At 39.8% G+C, this 22800-nt stretch overlaps 1 protein-coding gene across 5 annotated transcripts in view; it reads right to left on the minus strand.

The window, feature by feature from the left end:
- Positions 1-1613: 1613 nt before the first annotated feature.
- The window catches only part of CHN1 (chimerin 1), a 148485-nt gene continuing 127298 nt past the window's right edge, over positions 1614-22800 (minus strand). For 4 of the 5 annotated variants that reach the window (XM_074967619.1, XM_074967620.1, XM_074967622.1 and 1 more), the window contains 6 exons: positions 21569-21653; positions 8113-8286; positions 7171-7248; positions 5864-6001; positions 4849-4954; positions 1616-2515 (listed from right to left, as the gene is read on the minus strand). In XM_074967619.1, coding sequence (XP_074823720.1) covers positions 2344-2515; positions 4849-4954; positions 5864-6001; positions 7171-7248; positions 8113-8286; positions 21569-21653 — 753 coding nt within the window. In that variant the 3' untranslated portion in view covers positions 1616-2343. Of the gene's footprint in view, positions 2516-4848; positions 4955-5863; positions 6002-7170; positions 7249-8112; positions 8287-21568; positions 21654-22800 lie in introns of all 5 variants that reach the window. The other variant, XM_074967624.1, reaches the window with a different exon arrangement.

Consider the following 22800-nt stretch of genomic DNA (forward strand, 5'->3'; position numbering starts at 1 on the left):
ACCCCTCTGAGTCCCTCATTCCCCTCTCTCCACGTCCCCTCTTCCCTCGCTATAAACATTCCAGGTAAAGAGCTCTCCTTTTTATTTCTTCTTTTTTTGTTGGATTCCAGGCTACAGGGAATGTCTCTGGGCAGCAGATTAAGCTGCTGCCCCGATACATGGAGGCAGCAGCATGGGGCAATAGAGAGATTGCTCTGTCTGCAGCACCAGGCAGTTTGGGCCTCCTATTTTTCCTGTGAATCAGGCTTTTCTAGTGTTCTGATTTGTACCAAAATAAATAGTATTGTGCCCGCTGATGCCTAGAACATTCCCTGCAATTTTGAAATTGATTGGTTGCAGTGTTCCAAAGTTATCTTTTTACAGCCTGAGAAATGCCACTGAGTTGAGCATCAGACCTTGCTTTGCTAGCTCCATAAATGCAAATCAGAATGGTAACGTTTTACATGCAGTGTGCAGTCACTTTGCACTTGTGTAAATGATTACACATGTGCAAGGCAATGGAGAATCAGGTCCAATATATTTTAGGAGGTGAAGACCTGGTATAGTCACATATTGCACGTGGACAAATCTGGTCTGCCATTCTTGGTGACAAGAGTGAGTCAGAAACCTTAACATGAAAAAATTTGGTTTGTTTATTTGTTTTAAGGGCTGTGATTACAACAGTACAGAAAATTCCAACAGTACCAAACAAAATTCATTGGAGTACCAGTCTTATAGAAATCATGAAAGCTGAGAAAATAGTGCTTGCTGGTTTACTAAAACTTAATGGTATGACTTTTGGTGTTAACCTGCTTAGAGATATGCAGTCAGACTCTACACCGTTGGATGGAATAATATTGCTTTGTCACACTCAGGAGCATTTCTAGAGAATAAAATGCGAATACACGAAGTGGCTATATCACTGGGACTGCTGAAAGGTTGATAAGAAGCAATTGTATGCATTGCTCTGTCCGAGATCATTTTTGGTCACTTCCCCTTCATATGGAGAAGATGGGGAGAGCCGGGGGGGGGGGGGGGAGGAGGAAGGACAGAAGTGTCAGGGTCAGTGTTGAACAATTTAAGCCTGAAGCAAATATAGTTTGGTATATCTGTAAATAAGTAGTGGATTCACCTATTCTGGCCACCTTTATTTGTGTAACTGTAAATTGCAATGCCGGCCTGTGTACAGGCAAATAACGAAATTTTTTGAAAAAATTCATAGAAAGTTAGTTATTAATAGTACGGGAGGCTTTGCAGTACTTCATTAGTTTTTGTTTTTGTTGTTTAAGAGGTGCTGATGAGCTCTTGAAAAATGTTCTGGATGCTGATTAAAGAATTTTGCTAATAAAATAATCATGAGAATTTGACGGGAACCTTAACAAGTGTCAGACTCCAAGCTATTTAAATTGGGAATGTCCTGCCAAAAAAATAACAGAACTATAAATTGTCTCTTTTCAGTCAAAGGTCATTCAATATATTCTGAGTGCCAAAACGCCACACATAATTCAAATAGCTCAACCAGAAATGAGTTGAGATTTTATTTTGTGAATATAAATATGAAAACAAAGGCATTGAAAATATTTTAATTAATTAAAAAAACACAGCACAATGTGAGATTTCTAATAGCAAAATTTAATAAATTAATATATGCATGCCAGATAAAAATACAAAATTACAATTGAAATAACAATAAAGGAAACATTGTACAGTGTTGCAGATTTTACTGCAACCACGATAAAAGGCATGAAGAATTACTTAAAGTGACAAAGTACACATTTTGTTTCTGTTAAAAACAAATTACTACATGATAAAAGAACTGAGAGAAACCAGGAAGAAATCACCCAAGAAAGTGGGAAAAGAATGATAGGAAATATCAGAATATAGGCAGAAGTCCCATTTCACAGAAATCATTCTTTTTTAGTATCAGAAACGAATTACATAGAACATAAAAGCAAATTCACAATAGGTTTACATTGAGAAACATGCTAAATTACAATCACAAACTATCCAGAATGAAGATGCTTATAAAAGATGCTGCACCAGTTCTCTTGTTTCTTTTGCAGAAAGTTCTTCACCAAAGCAGGGAGAACAGGGAGCCAATCATGCAACAGAGCTTTAGATTTTTGTTTTAAACATGATAAACACCCAGGATTACTAGTACTGGAAAATGTGTTAACCTTTTTTCCACATCAGCTGAATGGCACTACAGAAGCGACACAGAGTTCCTCCATTTTTATCCTGTATACATCAAAAGCTCTAGCAAATATGGAATTCAGCAACAAGAGCCAGTTAAATTACATTAAAATATTCCTTCCTCCACAGAATATTGTTGTTTCCTTTTTTAGAAAGAACAAAACAAAACATTCAAAATAAAATGTCTTCATTTTTTATGAGCATCTCCACCACAAGTCTCTGGTAACGGATATCATTCAGTGCAGCCATTGCATCTAGTTCTGGTGCTCGCATAAGGGTTGGTCCAAAAACAATGCCAAGATTCTCTGCATTCATGAGATTCTCCTTTTCATGAAGGGTTACCCTGTAAAGGAGGACAATATTAAACACAAGGCATCTCATACCAAATATTGGTTGATGACACGGTGCACATAGACATGTGTCTGAAAACCCCTGGGCAGAGGGGAGGAGCAAAAAGTGCATTCTTTGCCTTTCCCAAAAACCTGTGGGCCCTGTGCAACAGGAACCACACAGAGGTGTTCTGGGGAGCATCTAGGGATTAGGTGAGTATATGCACTGTGTGGTGTAGTTAGTTGTATGTTTTCTGATCCACCATTCTTCCTTCCTGCACAGACTATTGGTGCTTCTAGCAGGCATAATCTGGGTTTAGGGTATGTGTGTGTGGTATGTTGCTACAAATCAGAACATGGGTGCACAGTAATGCTACTTTTGCCATTTATAAATGTGTTGAGGGCCATTTAGGCAGGGAGGGAAAACTCAGTTTAAAGATCCTCTTTACAGGATTGTAATAAGATTACCAATTTAAAACTCACCACAAGTGTAGTGTTCCCACTTACAGGATAGGGGAAACCTGATTGGACTCACCAGGCTCAAACTCTTTCTCTCTCATGCATTTTATTATATTCACATCTGAATTCATTTGATGTATACACTGCAAACTAACCATGACATAAAGTGGTCAACTGGACTATATGGGGTCTCCCACAGGCACAAGCCATGCAAATTACATCCCTGGCACAGACAAGAGCAGGAGCACCTGAACAGGGACTCACCTTGCGGCTGCTTTAAAATCCATCAGGGTCGCAGTGGAGCCTCATTTGTAGAGGCCATCTAACAAAGGTCAGGGCTTTGGCAGGCCTACCCCACCCCTCCTTGGCTGCATCAGGCAGCTCTTGGGTCCCTAACAGAGTGGGGTTATGAACTGCTAGTGCAGCTTTGCCACCACTTGTAGCAACTTCCTATTGCTGGTTATCTGGAAGGTAGGTTCCACCAGTGCCTGCTCCAAAGCGCACCGTCTGCTCATATCTCATCTCTGAGTGGACCGCAGAATGTAATTTACCACATGTGCACACAGAGCAGAATACACAGAGTATTCTCAGACAGTATATAGTTAAGAAGTACAGAGACACAGAATAAATGTCTCCGCAAATTCTGTTTACTGGCATAATAATAGTAAACAAAATGCTGTCTAGAGACACTAAACTTGTGCTTTGGTTTATGGCAGTTAATTGCCTTTCTCAATAAAACAAATTCAGATTTATAAATGAGTTTGTTCACAGACTAAACAAAGGACTTAATATACACTACTGCTTTACCATGAAACAAATCTCCATAAGGATTCTTGTAAATGACTAAATATCCATTTGTAGGAAGTTTGTGGGTTATAAAAACATGTAAATTCTGCACTATCTAATCTCCTGTGATGAATAAAATCCCTTCAGGCATATACAATAGTTGTCAGAATTTGATGTCCTCTTTTTTTTGACATATTATTCTGGTATTTCCAAAACTCTGCTTCCTAGTTTATGACTCCAAATAAAGGAGCGATGGCTAATTAGCTGAATTTTGCAAAAAGCCAATGAGCTAGCTGCATTACAAGTAATAAAATTTGCTTAACTACTTTGCTGCTGGGCTTCCCATTCCTAAGTCTGAACTAATACATTCATTTGAAGTTCCATTGAAATAAGTGGACACTGACATATCTGGTCCAGAACATGCAGCAGCCCTGGGGTTGCATTTTGCTGGACATACTCAGCAGACTCAACAAATCCTACAGTTGAACTGTGTTTTCACTAAAAAGGCTTAAAATGAAGCTATTTATAAGGCAAGAAATGATTACTCATGACAATAGGTACATGCTGACAATAGGTACATGTCACAAACAAAATGGGCAGAGTAGCTAATATGCCAATTCCATTTTTTACTTTGTGGTTTTGTATATACTTTGACTACAGAAGGGGAATAGTTTTTTGCCTTGTAGATATTTGCAGTACCTAAAAGTAGAATAAACATTGGTTAGGTATATTATTAATTATTATTATTATTATTTTTTGCATCAAAATTGTGGTTTTTTTATTGGTCTAAGTCCTTAAGGCCTATGGAGAGTGCAGAAGGCGGGAGAAAGCACAATGTTTATGTGTCTGTTTTAGTGTATTTTAATACTCTATTCTTTTAAGACATATTTAAGTTTGTTTGTTCATTCTGCTATAACAAATGACACTGGAGAGACTGTAGTGCTGTGTTAAATTTATAAAAACAACTCAGAATTTGCTTTATAGAAACCTGTACAAGGCCCCAAATACATCTTGTGGGGCTTACACAGACTTGTGTAGAGACTGCGGATTGGCCTTTGTTTCAGATGAATTCATCTAATTTCTTTTAAAATAAACAACATACCTCTTTAAATGTGCCATGAGATACCTTAAGGTTTCACAGTGTGCAGGTGGCAGTAGTTTCAATGCTTCATGAAGTGTTTCTAACTGTTCATCAGGATCCATGGTTTCTGAAACAGAAACATTTAAATATCAGTGCAGATAATGCCAGACTTCAAGCAGAGAAGTAGACACACGGTAGGTTTGGGGAGTGACAGGTCTGAAAGGAATCCTCATGATTAAATCTGCCTGTTTATCTCCCGATTATGTCAATGAGCTTTGGTTTAGCTTTAATCAATTTTAATCCTTTTTCTGGGAGGTCTCTTCTGGAATGACGCTGTTGTGACAGTTTCCATGGCCTCCCCAATGCACTGTCAAGAACAGGGTTAGAGGAGAAGAGCTGTGATGAGTTGTGACATGTGAATTCCTGTCCACTAGGAACTGGACTGAGTCCACCAAGACATTCCTCATAGGTACTGAAAAAGTTGTCAAGATAGTAATTACTACTGACTTGGACTAGTTTTGCACAAGTGACCTAGAGGTGAAATTCTGGGCCTACTCAAGTCTACTCGAGTTTTGCCATTGACTTCAATGGGTCTGAGATTTCATCCCTAGGGGTCCTTTATCTCATTACCAATCACTCTCATAAATTACCTCATTCCCAGTAAAATAAAATGAAGGGTACTTTGAATTATGACATTGTTAGATAAATAGGACCATTCAACACTTGGTGACAGGAAAAGGAGTTACTCATCCTGCACAGTAACTGTGGTTCTTCATATGTACTATGAGAACATATCTTTCCAGTATGTGTAGTGAAAAGGAAACATTTGAGAAAAATGGAGGAGAAACTGAAACAAAGATCACTTAGTACAACATTCTTATAATCTATGGCACATACTCAGTCCTGTTTTCATCTCAATTTATAGCACTCATGTGAAGAGCTTAAGCAGTACTTAATTAATAACACATGTTAAAAAACAAAACAGAGAGAGAAAAAGGGACAACGAAAAACAGGAAAAATGTTATTTTATACTTACTTGCAGAATCTATAAATTTTGGGTAGGCATCGTATGTGATAAGTGGAATTGGCAAATCCCTGAAGTACAATTTAAGTGCACCAGTGATAATATTGATATCTTCATACATATTCACAGAAATATCTGCTTTTTCCCCATCTGTGTATAGAAAGCAGCTGACATTAATGTTTTAAAAATATAAATAGATCTAGACTAATATTCAGTGGAAAAATCTAGGCTGTTTAGCAATTATTAAGATCAGCACAGCCACAGATTCTGGAGTATGTAAACTAACCAATAAAACCTGTTCTTTGACTGTGAATTTCACTGTTTCAGGATAAAGCCTAAAGCCTTTTGTACAGAGACAAGTCCTTTTTTCATCTAAGATTAACAAAAAAATGTTATGCAGAAACCCATGTGACTGTTTTAATGGTGACTGTCTGTGTTGTAAAAATGTGTTGCAGATCAACTATATTTGAACATATCACTTTGCCAAAAACACATTTGTCAGCACTGAATGGGAAATGAGGAATGTTTGCAAAAAGGAAAATGTTTTTAGTACTTAGTCGCTAGGACAGGCATGTGCTCACCCTCTCAGAGCAGTGGTGCTATTTATTCTTGAGTTCAATGGGCACTAGGCCAGGGCCTGAATTTGTCCAGCACCTCAAGCCCAGCTAGGACCACACAGAAGGCAGGTGTTATTTGAGCTCTCTTTGTGTAGCCCCAGTAGCCTTGAGAGGCAAAGAGGGATGGAATTTTTGGCTCAGTAAAAAAAACATATGGGGAGGGAACACATCTCCCTGCCACTGATTGCTACTGTGGGGTATTGAGGGTGGGAACTCCTTATTTCTCTCATTGCCTTTGGTGGAAGAGGAAGGATGTTTAGCCCATGAGTTCCTTATTATTTTGGAGCTATCATTCAGGGAGAGGGCTTTCAGTTGCACTGCTCCTTTAAGGTTCTTCTCCAGCTGACTCATGATCCCACCAAGAGAGGAGCCTGGGGGTTCACTCGTAAATCAGGACAATAACTGAGAATGTTCACTACTTTCCTACCCCAATGACATCGTTGCCAAGAGCCAAACTGTCATAGTCAGGCTGTGGAGAGACAAACTCTGCCGAAGGGAAAAGGGCAGCTTTTGGCAACCCAGGCCAAAATGCGATTTGTGTGTTTGTCCAGGTGGGGTACCCCTCCACTCAGCATAATGACCAACCTCTGCATCTGCAGAGCCCAACAGGCAGATGGAGCCTGCGCTGAGGCACCCCTAGGGCTGAACAGAACCCTTCAAATGTGCTGGCATAAAAGTTGCAGCAGATACAAAAGCAGATACCTCTGTCAAATGCCATTTTGACATCTTCAATTAGGTCACTAAAGCCTGAAACTCTGTATAGTCCTTCAGAATTAAGACCTGTTAGGAGAGAACATTTTCACTTGATTAAAATTAGTATTAACTTTGCATCTCCCTTAAAACTGGCTTGTCCCTGCCCAGGTTCTTCATTTAAGGTAATGAGGCAACAAGGTTAGTTAGGTTTCAAAAGCTTTACCAGGTTTTTCATTTGGAATACAATTTCAGCCCCATCCTTTTAACCCTGACCCTTGCATCAACCGCATTGTTAGGCTCAGCTCCCAATCATTTTATGTAGTCATGTTTATGATAATGATTCCAAGAGGTGAAAAAACAGATTAGCCCAATTACAAGCTAATTCTTTTTAATCAGCTAATTGAGATTAGCATAGTAGATGTACAGTAAATATTTTAGAAGCAAACCATATATTCTAGTAAAGAATATTAAATGTGGGCTGGGAGAACTATGAAGATGAAATATGTAAATACTGGCTACTCTAGTTTTTACTGTGTTAATCTTTCTGATTAAAGTACCATGGGAAGTATAGGAGGCGGAAGATGCACATGTACATCAATGAGATAGGAGATCATCCAAGACTGGAGTTTAGCAAGCATGAAGCTATGTCAAAACAGTACTGTATGCTGTGCATTATAAAACACGCATTGCATCTGTCCATTTCTTGTTCATTAATTAGAGGAGTCCTTATAAGACTAAGTAATTTCAGCAGAGCTTTTAAAAAAATCAGATATTTGTGAACCAACAAACAACACCAAGTATGATATGAACTGTGTAGAATAATTGGCAGTCATAAAATACCCTGTTTGAAACTGTTTTGAGCAACCATAAATTCAGCGAAAACCCAAATGACCCAGATCAATCTAAAGGGATTATCATTAAAGCAACCAAAGTCCATTAATGATGTCTTACCTCTAGATTCAATTTCTCTAATACACATGTCTACTACCATTGGCCTTTTAGTGATGTGTGCTTTTACTAGCGTTGTAAGGTCACAGCTGTACACTTTTTTGACATGCTTCAGATCTGGCTTGCAGTCATTTGGGACCATTTTGGAACACTGCTTGTGAACATTTAAACCACAATCTGGGAGAAAAAATGAAAAAACAATTAACCCAATGTTGGGTGAAAATGTGCTGTAATGTTAATATAATAAAGTATGTATTACTTCTACAGGGGTCTGATCCTGCAGACCTCATTCCTGTAAGGACTGTTCCTGTGAGTAAGCTGAAAAGGACTGATGCAGATTTTAAAGAACACTTACTAGCTGAATACATTCCATTCTAAGATGCAAAAACAGACGTTTCCTCTACTACAGGATTTAACAGAAATCAACCGATTGAAAATCAAATGGTCCAAGTCCTTAATTCTCTATCAAATCGCATAGGTTTTTACAGTAATTTCAACAGAACCCTATTGGTTTAATCCCCATTACATTCTGTAGGACTTTTCCATAGGGGAAGAGATCTATTACTCTGTAATGTTTTTCTCTTCCTATATTTTATATGTGACTATTTCATGATCTAATACCTTCCCCATATCTTTATATTTATTTTAGGCTAAGTCTACACTACAAACCACTTTCGGCGGCATGTAGTGTATGTATAGCTACACGCGGCAGTCAAAAGCACACTACATCTGTGGTGTGTAGCTACACGTGGCAGTGAAAGGCCCTGGCAGATGGCCTTTCCTTCCTGCAGTGAAAGGCTCTGGCAGTGGGGAGAAGCTGAAACAAGGCTGAGCCTTTCCCTGCCTCTTACTCCCTTCCAGAGGAAGGGCTTCAGCAGTGCAGGAGCTGGCAGAGACTTTCACTGCTGCTGGAGCCTTTCCTTATAGCAGGGAATGGCTCCAGCAGTGGGGAGTTGCTGGAGTCTTCCCCTGCATAGGAGAAAGGCTCCAGCTGTTGAGATCTGGCAGCCTTTTCCCACCCTTCCACCCCACCCCCACTCCATCCACTGTTGGAGTCTTTCCCTGCAAAGGAGAAGGGGACCAGTAGTGAGAGGTAACGGGACACTACACAGCTAAAAATAGCAGTGGAGCTGGGAAGGCATGGCTTGGCCCAGTAGAGGATGTCTAGGTACGTACTCTGGGTTTATACCCACATCCTTCAGGTGTGTCTTGACTGGCTTAATCCATGTTTCACTGTCTATGCTGCTGTTTATACTTGTACTATGAGAGCTATGCGTGTATGTGCACTACACACTGCCAAAAGAATCCTGCAGCGTAGACACACCCTTAGGGATAGATTGTGACATTTACTCTTAACCCTAAGCAGGGTAGGGGAGGAGGTATTACTTCCAATGCTGTTTCGTAGACTGGGTTTTTGAAAGAGAAAGCCCAGAAAACTGGCAATCCAAATAATTCTATTTAAATTCAAATGAATTTGGGAAGAATGTCATAGAATCATAGAATATCAGAGTTGGAAGGGACCTCTGGAGGTCATCTAGTCCAACTCCCTGCCCAGAGCAGGACCAATCCCAATTTATTTAAAGAACAGTTCCACAGTTTTATTGTAAACATTTTACAAATGAAGGTTCAGTTCATTTTAGAGTACAATTTAATTGAAATCAGATATGCAGAAAAAACATTCATTCTGTACAAAAATAGGCCAAGCATAACTATCAACACTAATGCTCCATATGTAGGAAAAAAGCAGGGAAACCAGCAATAATACAACAAGAAAGCATAGTGAAGACAGGCTGAGCAATGCAGTTCCTTTTAAGTTAATGGAATGTTCATATCCATGATTTGAATCCATAAGTCTTGTGCAATGATGTATGAGCAGCATTTTGCCTTGTCTGAAGCCCAACCTAGTTCCTTCTGACTTCACTGGGAGTTTTATCAGGTCTCTGCTGTCTTGCAGTAGGGACCCCTGTCTTGCAAGATGCTGAGTATCTTGAACTTTCATTGGTAACTGGCAATACAAATGTCACTCAGAGCCCAATCCTACAAAGTGACATGCTGAACTGCCACAGCAAAACAGCACAGAGCCTAGAGTGTACACTCTCTTAGGCCTTAATCCAGCAAAGATTTCCAGTGTGCTTAACTTTCCTACCATGAGTAGTCCCATTGATTTCAATTATTCATTGATCTCAAGGGGACTACTCATAGAATTAAAGTTAAACGCATGTAAGAGTTTGGAGGATTGGGGCCATGGTGAAGATTTACAGTATCCCTTCCCTTCCCTCTGCCCCTCCCAATATCTAGTGTCTACAGAGGAGTCACCTTTGTATCTGATTATCACTGATTTTGTTGATATTTTAATTTACAGTAAATAGTCCACATATGATGTGGCTCTCTTTTATACAACAGCAAAAGCCAATGTTTGTATCTTAGTTTAATTCCAACTCAGTCGATCATGTGCTATTACAAAAAAGCACTTTGTTTTCTTAATAGGGTTGTAAAGCTAAAGAGTTTTGTCACTTAGAATTTATTGTAAAGTGCTCAATCTCTTGGTAACAATAAAAGTTCAACATGTCACATTCAATCAGTCAAAATTTATGAACCCTGTTCCAGACAGAATGACTGCTTACAATTCTATTTCACTCTTTAAGTGTAAGAACAGTTCCCTTCCATGAAGAAAAGAAAGTGATCTTGTAATTAAGGGACAGGATGAGGAGCCAGGAATTCTGGGTTCTGCACCTACTAATGCCACAAACTTCCTGGGTGACCCTAGGCGAATAACGTAGAGTACGGCCTCCTCCTACACAGCAGACCCTGATCTAGCAGAACTGGCCCAGTGGGGCAGGATCAGAAGACTTGTGCAAAGAGGGTGGGCCACTGCACACTGCAGAGTTCAGTTCTGTTGGCTTCCCTCCACCCTAACACATGGTGGGGGTTGGAAAAATTACTGGGGGTGAGGGCAGTGGATTACTCAGATCCACCAGCCACCCTCTTTCCTGGAGAGGGAACAGACCCTCTACAGAGATTGTTGTGCTTCTGAGACTTCATAGTGTTTGTGGCACAGCACCGCTCTATGGCAGGAGGTTAGGAGCCTAACCGTTCCTCATTCAGGCTGTGAAGAACTCCAGAGCAGAGCCTGGCCCCTTTGCTTGCTTTTAGGATTTGGTCCTTAATCATCCTGTGTCTCAATTTCTCCCCCTGTAAAACGGAGGGACAAGGAATTTGGGCAGAGGAGGACAAGAGACTGATCGGACGAGGAGCTGTGTGAGAGGGTACTAGATTGTCTGGGCAAGGGTATTGGCACTGAGATGAGAAGTCTAAGGAGTAGAGACAGGGAGTGGCTAGGTGAGGAGAATGGGACTGGGACAAGGAGACAGGAATGAGGAAAAGACTGGGGAAGGACAAGTTGGAGGGGATGGGGCCCAAGGGGTAAAGTCTGGATGTACCCTTGTGCATTTGCATTATGACAACAGTCTTTAATTACGATTGCATACTGTTTTTTCCAAATGAGCGCTATCTCATTCAGTGCACATGATGGACCTGGTCTGAGGATGAATCATCAGGGTTGTCTAACGAAGGCTGTTGTCTGTAGGACCTCGGCTTCATTTGTTGCAGAAGATGGAAGGTGGGTAGTGAATGAGGGAGGGGACTGCAGAAAGAGAAAGGACAGTCTCCTGGTTAAGGCAGTTGAATGCTCCCGTGAAGAACTGGATTCTATCCCTGCCTCTGCCACAGAATTCCTGTATGGTGCTAGGCAAGTGACTTCAACCAGACTTTTCACAGGTGGTCACTAGTTGCATGCTCCTTATCTGATGGTTGCCCAACTTGAGACTCTGGGCTCTGATTTCCAGAAGTGCTGCGCTCTCTCAGATACAACTGAAATCAATGGGAATTTTGCTTTGAACATATGAAGTGCTATATAATGCTAAATACTCTGAAAAATATCAGATCCTAGATGTTTCAAATTGGGTACCCAAAATTAGTGAACACTTTTGACCTTAATCTCTTTGTGCCTCGGCTCCCTATCTGTACAATGGGGATAATACCACCGCCTCATTTCACAGGGGTATTTAAAAATAAATTCATTAAATGTTTGTGAAGCATTCAGATACTATAGTGAAAATCACAGTGGAAAGCCCATGAAGAAATTAAAAATTCAGTCTTCAGAGCAGACATGAATAATGTGTAGCAAGTAAGGCCTGGGGCCACACATTGAGCAACTACGAGAAAACAAAATACAAAATAGCCATTTATTAAGTGAGCACCATCCATTCTGTGCCCAGAATGAGGCAAAGGTCTTGGGGAAAAAAAAACAGTATGTGATTATGTAATTAAAGACTATGATAATGAAAACACACAAGGGGCTGAATTAAGAGTGTACTTGCAATCTTAATTCTGGCATTTCATGCCTTTTGAGTGATTGACTTTGCAATCTTTATAATGTTTTTAATACAGCTTTTGTATGCATAATTATCATATGTACTAAAATTGCTGCCAGAGCCACTCATTACAGCATACTGCAAGTAGTTTATCTTTAAAGATTTAAATATTAAACAGGGAGCAAAACATTTTCAGAAACAATGTTTAAACTCTTAAAGGTCTGTTTCAACTGAGGTGTGAGCAAGTTGAAAGGCTAACTCCCATTTATGGAATTGGGTTGGTCTTGTGAGCACACATCTACCCACACTGATGGGAGAGTAGATATCTTAGAGCTACACTATTGTGAGAACAAGGATAATTCATTTTTAAGTATATAAGAATGAAAAACATGTATTTACAAATGTCCTATGCTTGAATTAAAACAATCTTTACATTTTCCATGGTCATCTTAAGGATATTTGCATACAACAAAGTGCTATTTTATTAAAATGTTTCGCTTGCAGGGACATTTCAAGCTGAAAATCATATTTCTAAAAAAACAAATGTAATTACCTGTGTTACTGCTAATCCTTTTGGGGTCTGCTTCAAAGCCCAATTAAGTCAATGAAAAGATTCCCATTGATTTGAAGGGGCTTTGGATCAGGTCTCATTAACACCAGAAACGTTTAAAAATCAACATTGCTTTTCCATCTTTATGCTTTGTACACTTCATTGCTTCTCATACATCAGAACACTGCTGCAAGGGTTATAAACACTCCTGAGGAATATATCATGCTTTAAGAGAAGTTTATAAAAGGCAGAGCACATTTCTGTTACCATTATTATTATGCTTTGCAGGCTTTAAAAAAAAAAAAAGCTATGTTTTTGGTCCTTATCTGAGACTGAAGTCCTGTGACAACTCAAAATTAATATTTTTGTAAGATTTAAATGCATAGTTTAAAACAAGAATAAGGTTGTTGCTTTTTAAATAAAGTTGAAACATAGCCATTTTGTTATGCTTTTGTCATGGGACGGTCGTTTCTCTGAGTTCACAATACTCTGTGGAAGCAGAATGGTATTGTTTTAGTCAGTAGGCTTTCATTTTCAGGATTTCATGAGAGTTTAACTTGGTGCTGGTTACACACCAATATAAGAAAGACTATCTGTTTGCTTATTCAAGCAAGGTAAAAAGTGCATGAGTAACATGACAGGCTGCTTTCCAACAGAGTACTACAAAATCCCAGAGCAATCCATTGTTCAAACTTTCTACAGTAGCGATATTAAGCCTAAATTTGGGAAGCTGGAACACAGGGTGTTGTAAGACAAATTACAAACAATTAAAACAAATTGTCGGGTTTTTTTGTTTGTTTGTTTTTTAAATCCCAGAGTGTAGCACATCTGCTTTGCAACATCTTAGAATCCTGACATTTTCGGAGGGCCAGGAGAACTGAATCCTGAGTGGCATCAAGCACTCACTACTTCCACTGGCTTCAAATGCTCAGCACCTCTACGGATCAGGCTCTAAAATCCATTTGCCATACTCATACAAGTAGTCCCGCTGATTTCAATTGGGCTACTTGCATGAATAAGATTAGCAGGCTTCAGACCCAAGAGTTTGTTTTATTTCATGCTTACGTCCAATTTCTACTCTCAGTTACAATGAAGTAAATCCTGAGTAACTCAGTTTACTTCAGTGGATTAAATGCTGATTTACACCAAATAAAGGGTCTGATCCAACTCCTGTGGAGGTACATCAGTGTCTTTTCATTGACTTCCATGGGAATTGGGTCAGGCCCTAAAAGAAAAATGTGACCCTTATTTGTTAAAACCACACAAATTACATAAAGTAACATATCGCCCAGTAAAGTCCAGAATAAAGGAAAGATTTAAGAGACTATGGGTGAAATGTAGGCCCCGCAGAGGTCAATAGCAAAACTCTCATTGACTTCAATAAGGTAATTGTATAAGTGGATCATTTCATTGGCTGGATTTGTAGCTGAGTATAGGTTTCTTTTGTATGTTATCATCAAGCTGCAGCCATCCTTCACCAAAAAGTACATTTAGAAACTCATGAGCAGGTAGACAAGTTTACAAATTTTGGGCACTTTATAGATGTTGTTTTTGAAAAAGTTTTTGAAAAAGTTTCAGGTAAGCTATACTATTTTTAATAGCATATTGATCTTACTCTAGGAGTTTGGATAGGCTGTGGCATTACTTGTATGAGAAATGAGCCTGACATAGCCAATGCTTTCCTAGGAAGCCCAGAAAAAGATTGCACAATTTTTCTGAAGCAACTAATATTGACTTTAGTCCATTGAGCTGAAAGAAGAAATAATGTGATCATATTAATGCATGAGCAGAGCCCAAAAAATATATGCATATTAATACTGCCCTATGAGCGCCCATTACAAATATTTGCTGAGAATAAAATACGCATAGCTGTCACTTTTTGCTATGCTGTTGATTTGATTTAGTCCGTTTTAGATTTCCTTTTGCTTACTGGTAAATGTGGCTGCTGAGCATGCTCTATTGAAATTATATCACATGTAATATACTTTATAAATTACAACTCCTCACTTAATCTTGTAGTTATGTTCCTTAAAAATGCACCTTTAAGTGCAACGATGTTAAACGAATCCAATTTTCCCATACGATTTAATGTAAATGCGGGGGGTTAGGTTCCAAGGAAGTTTTTTTGGGGCAGACAAAAGGCATTATATACTGTACAGTACTGTGGTTGGGAGGTGCCCCTGGCTTACCCCACATAGGCACAGCCTGCTGAAGACAATGAGACAAGCAAGGATGCTAGGAAGCACCTTGTGCAGTAGCAGGGCAGCTTCCCCCCAGAAGAACAGGCGCTGACTTTGCTGGGGGATGCTCCTGACCCGCCTCTTCCCACCCCCACTCCACCTCCTCCCCGGAGCACGCCGCATCCCCGCTCCTCCCACTTCCTGGGACTTTCTGGGAGGGAAGGGGAGGAGTGGAGAAGCGGCGCTTCCCTGCTTCTCTCCCTCCCTCCCAGCACTTCCACTTGTTAAAATTCTACCCACGGACTGCACAGAAAGTTAGGGATGAATTCCACTCCTTCTCTTAGAAATTTTGTGTGCTATTTAGGCTAAGATGATATTTCTCTTAATTTCACCACATTATCTCACTTACATTTTTAATCCCTGCAGCCTGTTTTTGTTCTCCCTCCTTGGGGCTGGATTGTGAGTAGCTCTGTCACAGGTGTACAGTAGGAGAGGAGGAACTAAGGCCTCCCCTTGTTCTGACACTTGCATGCCATAAATTCTGAGCAGAATTTCAGTTCCAGAACTCAGAGACTCCTCCGGAATTACTTCCCCAGAGGCACTTGGCACCCCAGATGGAGCAGGGAGAGGGGGAATTAGGTAGAACCATGGCTCTGTCCCTTCCTGTTATCAGCTATGCTGGGGAGTACATGTCCCTAATGAAGATCTATGCTGAAATGGCATGATCTTGACCTTGGTGTTTACAGTCGGTGAGTACCTGTGGATGGTATCATATCACCTCCTGAGAGCTGTACTTTGGCAAAGGGGTGCCTATTTAGGGTCCAATTCTGACATGATAAATCCATAATCTACAATTAATAACATTGCCGTGCACGTCATATGATGCCACTTCTGCCTGCACCTAATGGCCACCTGACTTCCTTCTTAAAAGACATGGGTATTTCCAATTTGAACTGGTAATAAATTGCATGGCACAATAGAATTCCATCAAAAAAGGTACATTATTTGTATAATGTAATGTATAACATGCAAAGGGAACACTAATTAGTTCCTACAACAGTGCTAGGAGGGAGGGGGAGGAGCAGAGATGCGGCACTTTCCCACTCCTCCCCCTCCCTTCCAGCGTTTCCCTGCCACCAAACAGCTGTTTGCCTGCTGCCAAACAGATGTTTGGTGATGAGGGAAGCGCTGGGAGGGAGGGGGAGGAGGCGGAGAAGAGGAACTTGTGCAATGGTCCCTTGTAAAGTCGCTGCTCTTCCACAGAATCCTACATGCAGTGGACAAAGCAGGCAGCCAAATGACGTTATAAGGGAGCATTGCACAACTTTAAATGAGCATCATGGAGCAGTGATGTAACTTTGAAACAACATTAAGCGGGAGGACGTTAAGTGAGGAGTTACTGTATATTTATAAATTAAGCTGAAAGACATTTATGTATTCTGTCTTTCTGAGGGGATGGTTTAAGTTACTGAAAGGTAGATTTACATTTTCCTCTAAGAGATTCTCCAGACATTTATGATAACTGCAGAGTGGTGTGGGAAAGGGGCAGGAGGCCTGGGTTCTATTCTTGGGCCTGGCATTAAATCACTGTGTTACCTTGGGCAAGTCACTTAAGACTTGTTCCTCAGTTTCCCCATTTGACACAAGGGGATAATACCACTACCCACCTTTGTAAAGCACTTTGAGATCTGCAGGTGAGGAGTGCTACGTAAGAGCTAACTATTAGTATTGCTTTAATGAGGGTGAACAGATGTAAAGGAATTTGCCCCAATATATCATTCATCGAATAGTAGCTTTCCTTTTACAGTAGTTAAATTCTCTTTTCTTTACTTCAAAAATTAAAGTTTACTCTCTCTGTAGCGCACACAATCATTTACCATTCTTTAGTTTTACGGGCACTGATAACTAGCACTACTCGTAAATGCTATGATACCCAAAACAAACTCCATTTGTTGACATACTGTATTGATCTGACAGGAGCCTTAGTGTAACTACTGACCTGGGCTGCTCTTCTAAGTGGCACCAGGACAAAAACAGGTCTCAAGCATACATGATATGCTCCCAAACTGCCTTCCCTACTCCATGGTTCTCTGGTAATGAGCAGACTGTCTATTCTGCCAGAAAACCACCTCTCACCTGTGATGGCTTCAGACCATGAATGGTATCTGCATGAGTCTTTCTTTGCTCATGTTCCTTCCTCATGCTGTCCTTTAATGAGGATAGCCTGTGCTCTTAAGTGCTAAGTGTATAGTGCAGGAGCAAAAGCAATGTGCTGCTAGATGAATCTACCCTTGATTTCATGTATTATAGGCTTGTGAGAGAGGGGGGAGGTAGAGAGGAAAAAACAAAACCAAGACAGACAGAAGTTGCTTGTGCACCCAGGAGAAAGTAGAGGGAGAAAGAAGAGGGACTTGGCTGTGTCTTTAAGGCACAGTTCTGAGTTGGTGGAGGAATGGAGGCTTAAGTGGACATAAAACTGAGTCTTAACTTTGGAAATAAAAATATCATCTTGTTTCAAGAAGTGCAGAGGAGCAACAGATTAATCATGAAACCTTATCAATCAAAATGGCAGCCACCTGCTCTTCACAATTCTCTCTCACAGGTTTTTTGGTTTATGTGAGACAAGTTCCTACTGGACCATTGTTCACGTCACAAAAACCACCAGCACCACCACCTTCCCTATTTGGCAGTCTCAGCAGAGAGGTACTGACACTGCGATTACCCCTGGACCTCATGCAGGAGGATGACTATAATCACTCTTCTTTCCCTGCCAATCAACATAAGGGGTAGGGACAAACTGCCTTGGAGAGATAATTATACTGTATATGGGGCAAAGAACATAGACGTTAACCAGGCTCTGTTCTGGCTGGAGATGCTGAGTTGTAATAAAGAATGAATAAGTACAGTTCTAGTTGCTATGACATATTAGCTAGCTGGTATAGCATAATATGTATTGTTGGTACTATCCTGGTTCTAGTTCCCCCCCCCCCCCCCAAGTATTGCTTGTGCTCTTATGCCATAAATTAATCTATATGCCAATGGCAACAATCTCCTTACGTCCATTTTTCTTTCCTCCTCCTACTTTCTGAAATGGGTGACTTTTATCCTTATAAAGGGAATCCAGGAATGCCCTGCATTTTTATTCCTATGTCTCTTGCTAAGAGCAAGACTCAAAATGATTGAGTGTGTTCCCTGCAGTATTCATTTACAGCTGTAATAAGTATTGCTTTTGTATAGCTAATAGATTCATCTTATGATCTGCAATTGTTTGCTTTAAAAAAGCAAACTCAGTAAAAAGTACAGAATATTATAATAAGCACAGTTTTGTTCCTAAAGCATTTTCAATAAAATTATCACACCGATCACAAGTCAGACTTTCTGGAGTTTCCTGGAGTGACACAGAGCCCAGTTTGAATGTTAGCAGGCTGCATCCTGCTCAATCCTCTAATTTTTAATGTGGACTTCTACTCAGAAAAGTGATGGGTGTCCTGGGGTTCATCGTTTATGGTCTCTCGATTTCCATAGCAAAGGTGTTCAGTTCAGAAGAACAAACAATTTCACAGGGAAAATTAAGCCCTTATTTATACCTGTGGTACCCACATTCTTTCATTTATGCCCTCAGTTACACAAGTGCAGCCTCTCAATTGCACAGTTCTAGCTCACTGGAACAAGTAAACAATCTTTTGATGATGCACAAGAAGGAATAGAATCCAGCTCACTCACTCTTAGCTGTGTTGGTTCAGGAGAGTGAAACAGCATTAAAAAGCTGCACAAGTTATTTTTCTTCATTCAGTAAGCAAGATGCAACTTTGAACACACATGGGGAGCAGATCTGCTGAGTTTAGAAGGTGGCATTTTTTACACAGCCACTTTTCAGAAGGGAACCACATTTAGTGAATTGAACTTTTTCATGGAATGTTAAGTAATCTTTCCCTACCCTTCCACCAGACATATTCAACATCACTGCTGGAGCTGTTAATGGTTCCCATTTCCTCCACATAACACCTCTGTCTTTGAGGGTCCATTTCCTTGCCACCATCCATTTTGCTGAAAATGACAGAATTTGGCCTCCATTCAGAACTCATTTGTCCTAGTGAGAGGGTTTGCCGTTTATTAACACGTGGCACTTTCTCTCTTCCACCCACCAGGGGCTGAGTACAAGCGGTTGGCTAGGGGGTTGAGAGAAGAAGGATAGTTATGTGAAGCCTGTGAGTATCTTACCACCGGCACATCCTGTCATTCCTCAGATAAGGTATGACAGCCATCATAAAGATTATGATCACTAGCTAAGTGGCCTTGAGCAGTCACAAAGTGTAGTAATCTCTTGGTGGGCTTTATCCTGTAGTGTACTTTATTGATAGCATGAAATGGAATTACAAATAAAAAAAATCGCTGTATTTATTGGGTGTTATTGACCTGGGTATGACAACTTTAGACAAACAGAAAAGTCCAATTATGTCTGAAATTCTAAAGCCATCCAATTCACATTTGTTCCTTTCTTATTACAGTCACCCTTGTACAGAACCAAAAAGAGAAAAAGAGAAAGCACTGTAGTTATTTCCCACTTCCATAATACAAGCTAAGAAAAGGAAACCAGTATGATCTTTTGGAGAAAAATCTGCATTAAAATATAAAATAAGAAAACAATGTTGTCTAGAGTAGTTATAAATAAAAATAGTAAAAAGAAAAGTACTGTCAGTTTAATTATAAAACCTATCTTTTTTGCGCATTCCACAAAAGTGTGCAACTACTCTGAGGAGTGACACTGTAGACTTTCATATTTATTGTCTTTATTGAACTTCCAGATCAATGCTACTTAATGTAAACTAAAAAGCCTGTTATTTTTCCTAACTGCCAGCGTTGCAAATTCAACATGAGATCAGAAACAGAGAGCTGTGTATTTTCTGGCTCATGTATCATCAACTATAAAAAGTCTACTGTGAAAATTTAGCTGACATCTCTGTTGCTGATTCATGAAGCAGAATAAAATCAAGCTCCCTTTCACAGAGTTGCATTGGCTGTGCAGATTTAACAAGAGTAAAATGTGGCAAAACATTAATTTAATGAGTAGAGTATGTAGCTAGAACTCTGAATAAACATGTGGTAGGACTACGGAGTAAGGAAGTGCCATTTTCACAGAATATAACTGCACATGAATGTTCTTTCATTTGTTTCAGTTATTTCTATAACTAATAAGCTAAAAAACTTTATGAACTATAGAGATTCTGTTGACAAATCTGCATCAATGACACATCAAACATTTCTTGTGGAATATTTCAAGATTTTTCAGTCATAGCTTTTCTATAAACTCATTTGTTTATGTTGAAATTTCTACCATTTTGCATTGATGCTATAAAAATCCTATTATTTGCTTAAGACAAGATTTCAGAAATCTTTAGACAGGGAAAAAATTCTTAAATTAGCTTGAAAATTCAGTTTCCAGGGCAACAAATGCAGCTTTTCATACATCAACATTTCTTTATACTACTTTTATAAAATTAGTTACAGGAAAATCATAAGGCACATTTGAAATAAAGCAACTTGTTTTTCCAATTACTTTGATCTTTTTCTCCTAAAGTTGATTTCTCTCCCTTTTCAGAGGCTATCAATAATATTGCTGAATTATTTTACCTAAGTTCTTCAGCTAGAACAGAAAGACTAAATCCCCAAATGCATGCAGTATCTGTCTGTTCAGGCATTTATAACATAGCCTCTAAGTGCTTTTATAGATTTATGAATACACCCATTTTAATCATCTTTATTTCTCTTCTTCTCAATCCATTAATTTATTTTTTCAAATTAGAGAGAGCATGTGTGTGTAGTCGTTAGAGCACACACACAAACAAGACAGAGTCTGGACTACTGGGTTCTGTACCAAGCTCCCTTTCTAACTCAATAGGCAACTTCTGGCAAGTCACTTTACTGCTCTGCGACTCAGTTTATCCATCTGTAAAATGAATCTAAATATCTATCTCACAGAGGTGTTGTGAGGTTTGATTATTGTCTACAAGCTTCATTAAGATCCTCAATAAGTTTCTCATACACACCCACCCCACACACACTCATCCATTACAAAGTAAATACAACAACTCATTCAAGCTACTTCTCCTACATGTTGAAAGAAAGGAAAGATAGATTATTATTTCCATCTCTGACTGTTGGAAGGCATTTAGATAGTAAGGTTCAACGGTCAATAGAAGCACCTGATACAATGATCACTGAAATGAAAGGGCATCTTTCCAGTGATTTTAACAGGAGGATCAGACTCTAGGTGCACAATTATTAAGAAATAGATAGTACGTCTAAGGCTTTACAGCAGCAGGATTGTCTTAAGAAGCAAAGAATGAACCAGTTACCTGCACATTTTACTCCCTGAGCAATGAGGCCCCACATAAAGTTGGCACAGTATTCACACCAGTGTGGACCCCTGAACGTGTGAACCTAGAAAACAGTAGCAGAAAGAGAGACTAGATTATTTCACAGGTATAATATTAATGAGCATAAATGGGCCACGGTTCCCTTTTTACTAAGGTCATAGTTGCTTTCATTTCCCTTAATTCTGGTTTGGGGCTTACCACTGAAGGAAAAGATGACACAATCTAAGAGAAAGATTTAACTGCCAAGATTCTTATAGCATGGAAAAAGGTGAGCTTTCCATCCCGAGGGCCATCCTGAACAAAGGAGTCCAATCCTTAGGAAATGGCTTTGCTTAAAATGAACAGATCTATAGGGTCAAGTGATGGAATCCTCAGCCCCACCTGACCTAAAGAGGTGCAGCTGGGCTAGGCTCACTAAGCCAGGATATGTAAACCAGCAGACAGCCAGTTTCCTGTGCCTCTCCTCCCCTGACCACCACCAAGGGTGGGATTTCAGCACTGTGCATTAGTGCTGTAAATGGAACTAAACAGCAACTGCTTTCCAACACAGAGAAGAGTATGTAAGGGACATGGGGTCCCCTCATTTGGGATTTATGCTGCCTGTCCCCTACATATGGTCTGGCATACTGCAGGGCTTGTGCCTAAATCAGAAAGAGCCCTGCTAGGCAAATGTATTGGTACAACATATACTCCTGGGGGAATTCTGTGCCAAAAATTAAAACTTCTGCAACAAAAAATTAAAAATTCTGTGCACAATATTTTAAAATTCTCCAAATTTTATTTGTCAAAATAACACAATATAATCACACCAGTTTTAATTATTTTTGGTCATTTATTTCAAAATACTTGTCAGCAAGTATATCTGTAACAATACATACAACAAAAAAGATTCAGGACTTTTTTTGACAAATAGATTTCTTACTAGGCATATTAATATAGAACGCTGAGTAATAATTCATTTAAACTAAAATACAGAACCATATTTTCCGCACCCATCAGAAGCAGTGCAAAGGCTTGGGGGAATCAGGGGTAACAGAGGAGCTGAGGGAGAGGGAAGTAGATTGCTGGGAAGGAGCCTGGGTGTGAACTTGGAGGGTTGTTGTATATGGGTGGAAAAAGTATGGAACAGGTTTTTTTGGGAGGCTGGGAGGAATTGTTAGGGAGCTTCCCCCATGCAGATCCTGGCTGACCCCTAGCCTCTCCCATTCAGC

This window comes from Natator depressus, chromosome 11, assembly GCF_965152275.1.
Source record: "Natator depressus isolate rNatDep1 chromosome 11, rNatDep2.hap1, whole genome shotgun sequence".
Classification (NCBI taxonomy): Eukaryota; Metazoa; Chordata; order Testudines; family Cheloniidae; genus Natator; species Natator depressus.